This window comes from Dipodomys ordii, unplaced genomic scaffold (genome assembly GCF_000151885.1).
Source record: "Dipodomys ordii isolate 6190 unplaced genomic scaffold, Dord_2.0 Scaffold128, whole genome shotgun sequence".
In the NCBI taxonomy this organism is placed as follows: Eukaryota; Metazoa; Chordata; class Mammalia; order Rodentia; family Heteromyidae; genus Dipodomys; species Dipodomys ordii.
The window spans coordinates 1,870,787-1,879,807 of NW_012267344.1; the positions used below are offsets into that span (position 1 = coordinate 1,870,787).

General features: G+C 55.5%; 1 protein-coding gene across 1 annotated transcript in view; it reads right to left on the reverse strand.

Moving 5' to 3' along the window:
- Positions 1 to 2,093: 2,093 nt before the first annotated feature.
- Trak1 (trafficking protein, kinesin binding 1) overlaps positions 2,094 to 9,021 on the reverse strand; it is a 29,316-nt gene continuing 22,388 nt past the window's right edge. Inside the window, exons 13-15 of the mRNA XM_013030240.1 lie at positions 6,385 to 6,738; positions 5,380 to 5,416; positions 2,094 to 2,192 (exon numbers count right to left, since the gene is read on the reverse strand). Coding sequence (XP_012885694.1) covers positions 2,114 to 2,192; positions 5,380 to 5,416; positions 6,385 to 6,738 — 470 coding nt within the window. The 3' untranslated portion in view covers positions 2,094 to 2,113. The remainder of the gene's footprint in view (positions 2,193 to 5,379; positions 5,417 to 6,384; positions 6,739 to 9,021) is intronic.

The window sequence follows — 9,021 nt, forward strand, 5'->3', positions numbered from 1 at the left end:
AGAAAACCAGAAGTGGCGCTGTGGCTCAAGTGGTAGAGCGCTCGCCTTGAGCTGAAGAGCTGAGGGACAGCGCCCAGGCCCAGAGTTCAAGGGCCAGGACTATACAAAAGGGGGTGGGGGAGAGGAGGGGCGGAGGAGGATGGAGGGGAGGGGAACCCCCTGACCTGAGCACCTGCTACAGAGGCTCCACTCTGAGCAGGGGTCTGCAGTGACCAGACAAGGGGGACCCCCACCCTGGGGCCGGGGGGTGGACAGTCCATTCCACAGCAAGCACGGGGGGGGGTCCCCCACACAGGGGCTGACCCCCACCCCCATCCGTGGGTCAAACCACACAAGCTTGGGACCAGGGAAGGGAGCACACAGCCGGGAACACAGTGAAAACTAGTCACAGCAGCCGCCAGGGTTAAAGAAAACCAAACACACCACGACGTGGAAACGGACACGGGCCGACCACGGTCACTGTGGCAAGAGGCAGAAAGTTCTAGACTGAATCATCCTGCCTGGCTGGCCAGCCCGCCCCCCCCCCATTCTCTCTTCCTGTTCCCTTGGCTAAAACTTCAGCTCCCATCTCAGTCAAGGCTGGAATTGAATTTTCTGGTCCCCAGATAGGGAGATCTGAGGGCAGCCTGAGGCCTGTGTGATTTTCGGGGGCCCCATCACCCCCGAAATAGAGGGGCTGGGCCTGTTATTTAAAACAAAAATTAACAGCATCTCCCTTTCCCAGATATAAGCCAGGGGAGGGGGACGGCAGGACTCGAGATGAAGATAGGGATACAGGGGAGGCCTTTAGGCCATTGGCCCAACCTCTTGGCTTCGTCTGGGGTGGGTTGTGGGGGATACAGTAGGGGAGGCCTTTAGGTCATTGGCCCAAGCTCTTGGCTTTGTCTCAGAGCTGGCTTTGTCTTGGGTGGATAGTGGAGTTTAAATAAGAGTTCAGGTAAGTTAGGGGAGGTCTTTAGGTCATTGGCCCAAGTTCTTGGCTTCATCTGGGGTTGGTTGTGGGGTTTAAGAGTTCAGGTAAGTTAGGGGAGGTCTTTAGGTCATTGGCCCAAGCTCTTGGCTTCGTCTGGGGTGGGTCATGGGGTTCAGATAAGTTGGGGGATCAATCAATAGTTAGGGGGCTCGGGGCACGGCCACAGAGACACACAGAAGCTGGAGTCCCTGGGTTAGTGGCGGCCACACGTGCAACACACACAGATCCTTCTGGACGCCCCTGCCAGGGCTCGGCGGGCAGGTGGGCAGGCGGCTCACCCCCGCCTCCCAACCCGCTCACTGCCTTGCCTGTGGGCTTTAGCCTTTCTTTCTGCCCTGTGCGTCCTCTCAGCTCAACGGGGCAGGGGCTGCTGCGGCGACCTCCTCCCATGGCCTGCGGAGAATCAGTTCATCGTTTAAGGGGTTCTGGGGGTGGGGTGTGAACTCTACTTCCTACACTTTGCATCACCTCAATTCTTGCTAGGGTCTCCTTTGTTTTTGCGGTTGTTGGTCCTGCTGGGGCTTGTGTGCTGTCCCTCTTTTTTGTTCAAGGCTAACATTCTACAGCTTTGAGCCACAGCACCACTTCTAATTATCCTGTGGTTCATTGGAGATAAGAGTCTCACAGACTTTCCTGCTCAAGGCTGGCTTTGAACCAGCGATCCTCTAGATCTCAGCCTCCTGAGTAGCTGGGATGACAGGTGTGAGCCACCAGCACCTGGCTTCATTGTTTTGTTCTTTCTTTTTTTAATTCATGCCATTCCTGGGGCTTGAACTTGGGGCCTAGGTGCTGTCCCTGAGCTCTTTCACTCAAGGCTGGTGCTCTACTACCCCTTGAACCACAGCACTACTTCTGGTTTTCTGGTGTGTCACTGGAGATCAGAGTGTCACAGACTTTTCTGCCCTGGGCTGGCCTTGTACCACGATCCTCCGGATCTCAGCCTCCTGAGGAGCTGGGATGACAGGCGTGAGCCGCTGGTGCCCGGCTTGGAGTTGGCTTCTTCTTTTTAAATGTGCCTTTCAACTGGGATCTCTCCACCACAGGACCACACTTCCCGCGGAGAGGGCCGTGCCCCGCGGCGCCGCCCACCCTCGGGAGGGGAGGGCTGTCCCTTACCTTGGTGTGACCCGTGTGAGCTCATCAGAAGGGTGCAGGATACGGCAGGTGGTGAAGGTGAAGGTGGAGTTGGTCTGTGACATGCATTTCCCGGGGTGGTGCGCTAGATTCGGGGAGGAGGGCAGGGTAGGGGAGGGGGGAAATAAAACATATTCCTTGCATCCAAGTAAACCACGAGCAAAACAACCCTCAATTCCAGCACAGCCCCCCCCCACCCTCCCAGATGCAAGAGGCAAAGAGGCGAGCCTTGTTAGCTGGAGGTGGGCAAGGAAGGTGCGATCTGAACTGTCCTGGGTGGAAGGCAGTCTCTCAAAAGTAAAATGTGCTGTTTCTTTTTAATTTGTCAGTCCTGGGGCTTGAACTCAGGGCCTGGGCACTGTCCTTGGGCTTCTTTGTGCTCAAGGGTGGCACTCTACCATGTTGAGCCATGGTGCCACTTCCGATTTTTGAGTGGTTCATGGGCGAGAAGAGTCCCATGGGGACTTTTCTGCCTGGGCTGGCCTCGAACTGTGATCCTCCAAATCTCAGCCTCCTAAGTGGCTACCGGTATCTGGCCAGAAATAAAACACATTTTGAGGGGCACCAGGTGTGTGGGGGAAGGGAGCTCAGCTTTCCACCCAATCCAGATCAGACGTTGCTCATTAGTGGGTTAATTTGGGGAGGGGGGCAGTAGTGGCTCCAGCTCAGGATTGGGCAGGTAAATTTACCATTCTGGGTAAACAGTTCCCCAGCATTCCTGCACACAGGTTGGACAGAGCTGCTTCTCGGGCCATTTTTTCATTTCTCTTTCTCTTTTCTTTTTATGTTTGTCAGTAATATTGGGGCTTGAACTCAGGACCTAGGCCCTGTCCTTGAGCCTCTCTGGGCTCAAGGCTGGCGCTCTACCACTTAAGCCACATCTCCACTTCGGGCTTTTGGGTGGTTCCTGGGAGATAAGAGTCTCCTGGGGAACTTTTCTGCCCGAGCTGGCTTTGAACTGCGATCCTCTAGATCTCAGCCTCCTGCAGTAGTGACAATGGCAGGAGTGGGCCGAGGGCGCCCAGTACGCTTTGTTTTGTTATCAGTTTTTTTTTTTTTCCCCACTGGCAAATGCGTTGCCAAAATGTTGCCCAGGGCCAGGCGGTGGGCGAGGGAGGTATTTGGCTCCTGGAAGGCAGGGGCAGAAAGGGGGGGAATTCCGGGATTAGCTGGTTCCACTACCATGCCTGTCATTACCATGGCAGAAGGCGGTGACCACAGTACCTCAGAACAACAACAACCCGGTGAGGGTTTAGACTGGGGGGGGGGGTCCCCTTGGGTGGCCACAGCTCAGGAGCAGCATCGAGTCTGATCCCTGAATCTCCCCAGTCTAGACTCTGTCCCCCTCGGCTGCTGTTTCGCCATGTTCAGAATGGCTGATTTCTACAGAAATCAAGATGGCAGCATGGACGACCGCCTCCATTTGTAAATATTTAAGTGTTTCTCTCTCTTCTGGGGTGAGAACTGAGGCTGCACACAGGCCTTGCAGCTCTTGCTTGGCCATTCTTTTTTTCTTTAGTTTAATCGTGCTTTCTGGCTCCACTTGAGCCACACCGCCTCCACTTCCAAGTTTTGGTTTGGTTTGGGAGGGTTATTTTTGGGGGGGGAGACACGTAAAAGCATCTGGAGGACTTTCCTGCCCCAGGGCCCTGGCTTTGAACCGTGCTCTCCAGCTCTCAGCCTTCGAAGGGAGCTGGGGAGATGGGCACCGAGTGGCCGCCCCACCCCACCCCCAGACACCCCACAGATGGTGGTTGTTGTTCCTGTGGCTAACGGCCGAGTGAGGCGTGCGTGCGGGAGTGAACTGGGGAGCCCGCAGAGGACAGGGATCTACAGGAGACATCACGATCACTGAGGGAGGGAGGCATCCATTCAGAACTCAACCAGCATCGTGGGGGGAAAGAAAAAGAAGAAGGAAGAGAAAGAACAACAATGTGGCATCTACAAGCATGCACAAGGAAAGGGCAATGAGGAGCTGGCCCCCACCCCACCCCAGCAGCTAGTTCAACTCCCAGAGAGAGACTTTCCAGAACAATCAGAAAACAGATGAGGATTTTTTTTCCAGAGGCCAGGGGGATTCAAAGGCTGCGAGCTAGAACCTTCTAGCTCTTTATTGGTGAATTTTCCCTCTTGGGTTGGATTTTAAAAAACAAAAGGAAAAAGGGAAAAAAAAAAGAGCACTAACCAAGAACTAAGAGATACAACAACAAATATATGAGAATGTCAAGGAGAAATGAAGTTTGTAAAACGAGGGTAGGAAGCAGACAAGGGGGAAGGAAGGAAGGAAGAGGGTGACACAGACCAAGAAGGGATTGTAGCCCAACTGTACAACTACTCAATAACTATAATAATGATAAGAATAAGAATAATGTAGAGACATAAATTGAAGGCAGGGTGGAAAAACCAGAAAATAATAATAATAGTGGCATAGGCCCTGGCCCCTGGACGGGTGGCTTGTACAAACAAATACTTAGCCATTGGGGAAGGACCATGTGGAAAACAGCAACACACACACACACAAAAAAAACAAAAACAAAACAGCCTTTATGAATCCTGGTATTTCCCAAATAAGAACACAATGGCTTTTGGGACATGGGATGGTGAACGAGAGAAAATTCTGGAGGAAAATCGGGAAATAAAAAAAAAAAACAAAAAAAAACTATAAGATAAAGCGAACTATACAATCATGATTTTCTGACTGCAGGAAGGATCTAGAAACAAAAGCAACAGAGGAGCCCCCAAAGAAGCGTTCCCCCCTCCCCGCCCCCAATAAACAGGAATGATGGGAGTTAATTTGGAAAAGGCAGAGAGAGAGAGATGGATGGGACAGACCCCCCGGAGAGAGACTGAATGGAAATCCACAAGGACACCACGGTTAGCAGAGAGATGGACATTAAAAAAAAAAAAATTAAAAGAAAAAAATACAAAGCCAGGCTAGATGTTAAAAAAAAGTCCTTGAAACCCAAGGTGAAGATTACAACACACACACACACACACACACACACACACACACACACACCGCTTGTCTCCATGAGGTGTTCGAGTCCCCTGATTGCACCACAGATCAGTTGCCCATCTGACCCCAGAGGGCTGGGGCAGGGTGGGGGAGAAGAGGAGGCTGCTAAAAAAAAATCACAAGTTCACCCGATCACAAGTTCACCACCACCACCACCACCACCAGTTTGCCAAGATCGACAGCTTTCGCAGATCAATGGCGCTTAGAGAGGATGGGCGGGACGGACGCGTGCCTGCACAGGCTCTCCACAGGTCACCTTGGGTGGCGGCCGGGTGGTGGCTGCGGGGCGCTCCCTTGGGAGAAATGAACACGGACATGGTGAGCGGAAGGGGACACGGAGGGCCAAGAGCTCCTTGGCCTTTACCACTGCCCCCCCCTCGTCACCACCCCTCCAGGCTGCCACCCCCTTGCCTGGGGTGCTCACTTCAGCCCTTCTGTGTCATGGCCCGGTTTCCAACTCCCAGGATGCCCTGCTCTTTCTCTGGCTGGCTGGCTTTGCTTAGCCAAGGGAGGCCCGGTGCCTTCACCACTTAAGCCATGCCTCCAGGCCAGCCTTTTTGCTGGGTGGTGGTGGTGGTCAAAATTGGGAGGAAAATAGTCTCATAGATTTTTTTTTGTGGTTTGTTTTTTTTTTTCGTTCTCTGCCCGGGGTTGGCTTGGAACGGCAATCTTTAAGATCTCAGACTTCTTTATTTTTGCCAATCCTGGGGTGTGAACTCAGGGCCTGGGCGCTGTCCCTGACCTGCTTTTGCTCGAGGCTGGTGCTCTACCACTTGAGCCACAGCGCCACCTCTGGTTTGAGTTGTTTGTCAGACATGAGTCTCACAGCGTTTCCTGCTGGGGCTGGCCTCGAACTGTGATCCTCCAGCCCTCAGCCTCCTGAGTAGCTAGGATGACATCGGTGTGAACCACCAGCACCTGGCTGGACCTACTCTTGTTTTGCTCATTTTTAGCAGCCTCTCTCCTGTGTCCCAGCGTTGGGGCTCTGTGGGGCCCCCGCACCTCCAAGAGGAGACGAGAGAGAAGAAGTTGGGGCTGCATGTGTGGCCTACACCAACAAGCAAACCCCAAAACAAAAAAAGAACAACCGATCAGAGCTGCACAGTGGACACGCAAGCACTCCCCACGCGGGGCGCACAGGGACACGGACAGAAGCGACGGGACAAGAGCACCACTGTGACAGAAGAGAGAAGAGAGAATGGCCCAGGCCGCTGCTCCTGGGAGTGGGTAAAGTGGACAGGGCTCGTGGGGGGGCCCTCACCAGACCCCTCCTCCTCCTCCTCCTCCTCCTGCGCGGCGGTCGGCTCCCGCAGCTCCTCGGAGGACGCCTGAGGCCGGCGGGGGTAGCTTCGGCCGCCGGCCAGGGGCGCGGGGGTCCAGGGCCTCTCCTCACCTGAGGCCTCGGGGCGGCGCTGGGCGGGCGTGGAGGTAGCTGGGCCCCGGAGGGGCAGGTGGTCACCTGTGTCGTCTTCCTCCAGGTCGTTCAGGCTGTACACCTCAACCAGGTCCACGTCCAGTGTCCGGAAGCCCTTGGTGACCACCCCGGGCCGGGGGTCGAGGATGCCCCCGAGGTGAGGCTGTGCCAGCTGCTGCCAGTGGTGCAGAGTGGCAGAACCTGCCAGAGGAGGAGGGGGGGAGGAGAGAAAATGCAGGGGGGGTGAGCAGTGGCCCGGACCCCTCAGAAGCACCCTCGGGTGGGTGAATCCTGACATTGCATGCACGGGGGCACTGCAGGCCAGGGTCATCTGGCCAGCAAGGCCGACTGCTATACCCTGCCCCGCCAGGAGGGGGAGCTGGGGAGCTGTTTTCCCCCCACACACTTCTTTTAAATTAAATGAATACTATACTATGCTATGTCTCTGTAAGAGAGAGAAGAGAGACAAAGACAGAGAATCTCCTAGGTCTGAACTCAGGTCCTGGGCACCATCTTGGAGCTTCTTTTGCTTAAGGAGAGCACCTCGACCACGTGAGCCAAGGCTCCACTTCAGGTTTTCTGGTGGTTCATTGGAGATCAGAGTCTCATGAGCTATTCTGACTTTGAATCTCGATCCTCAGCTCTCAGCCTCCTGAGCAGCTGACAGGTGTGAGCCACAGGTGCCTGGCTGCTTTTTTTTTCTTTTTTGTAAGACCAGCATCTCTCTTTGTAATTGGAATGTGCTGTCTGTCCTTGTCCTGTGGAAATCTTGCGAGGTCAGATGGAGACATGAGGCTGCCAGCGTTGTTTAAAGGCCCCAGCGCAACACCCGTCCGGCTGCCACAAATCAGCGGACCACAAAAAGGAAGCGGGTGAGACCGAGGCTGAGGGCGGGCACCACACACACACACACACACACACACACACACACACACATTTGCAAAGTGCAGACTCGCAGTATTCTTTTGCATGGAAAAGGGCAATGCAGAATTGTGAACAACCATCTCAAACACGTATAGGTTCTCAGGCTCAGAGACAGAAACGACAGAGCCGTGACGGCCAGGGGCAGTGAACAGGGTAGCTCCTGACAGCACTGGCTGTGAGCACAGGGAGAAGTTTATATACCCAAAGAGAGAGACAAAAATGAATGGGAAAGAGAAGGAAGGAGAAAGGAAGAGAGAGAAAAAAATGGAAGGAGAAAGAAAAAAGGAAGGAAAGAAGGAGCGAGGAAGAAAGAAAGAGGAGGAAATAAGGAAGGAGAAAGAAAAAGGAAGAAATGAATGAACGGAGAAAGAGAAAGAAAGGAAGGAAAAAGGAAAGGAAGAAGGGAAAGAAGGAAGGAATCAATGAAGGAAAAAAGCAATGAAGGAAAGAAAAGATAGAGAAAGGAAGAAGAGGAAATAAGGAAGGAGAAAGAAAAAGGAAGAAATGAATGAACGGAGAAAGAAAGGAAAGAAAAAGAAAAAAGGAAAGGAAGAAGGGAAAGAAGGAATCAATGAAGGAAAAAAGCAATGAAGGAAAGAAAAGATAGAGAAAGGAGAAAGAAATAGAGGAAGGGAGGGACAGTGGAAGGAAGAAAGGAAGGAACAGCACAAGGAAGGAAGGAAGAGTGGAAAGGAAGAGCGAAGGGAAGGAGGCAGCAGCGGGAGAGCAGCGAGCTGGCCCCGCCCATCGCCCCGCCCCCGGTTCCCACGGGGCGCGAGGCCCCGCCCCGCCCCGCGCTCCTCCAATCAGAACGCGCGCTCTCTGCGCATGCTCGGAGAGCCATTTAAAGGTCTGCCCGGCCTCTGGGGCCTGGGAGGGAGAGGGCGGCGGGTGCCCGCACCCCGGGGTCCGCCCGCCCGCCCGCCCGCCGCGGTCACCTTCCAGCGGCTTGACGATCTGCAGCTTCTCGGGCAGGAAGCAGCGGCTGCCGAAGGACATGGCGGAGCCGGCGGTGAGCGCGCCCAGCGAGGCCAGGCTCCCGGAGGGCGAGGGCGGCCCCTCGGCCAGCCGCCGCAGCTTCCGCTCCTGCTCCTCCTCGAAGAAGCGCCGCTCCGACAGCAGGTTCTCCCGCCGCAGCGACAGTCGCCGCAGCGCCGTCTCCAGGTCGTGCGAGCCCGGCGTGCCCGGCGTGCCCGGCTTCTTCCCGAGCTCCTCAGCCCTGCGTGAGGGGCGGGGCGGGGCCGGCGTGAGGGGCGGGGCCGACAGGGGAAGGTGGCAGGGAGGGGCGTGGTCGGCTTAGGGGCGGAGCCAGCTGGCAAGGGTGGGGTGAGGGGCGGAGCCGACAGGTGAGGGGCGTGGTCGGCTGAGGGGCGGGGCCTGTGTGGGGGCGGGGCTGCTAGTCAGGGGTGGGGTGAGGGGCGGAGCCGACAGGGGGAGGTGGCAGGGAGGGGCGTGGCTGGGGTGAGGGGCGGGGCTACTGGTAGAATGAGGAGTGGTGCTGGGATGAGGGGCAGGACCACCAGGGGGCAGGATGTGGCTGGTGGGCGTGGCCTGTCCCGC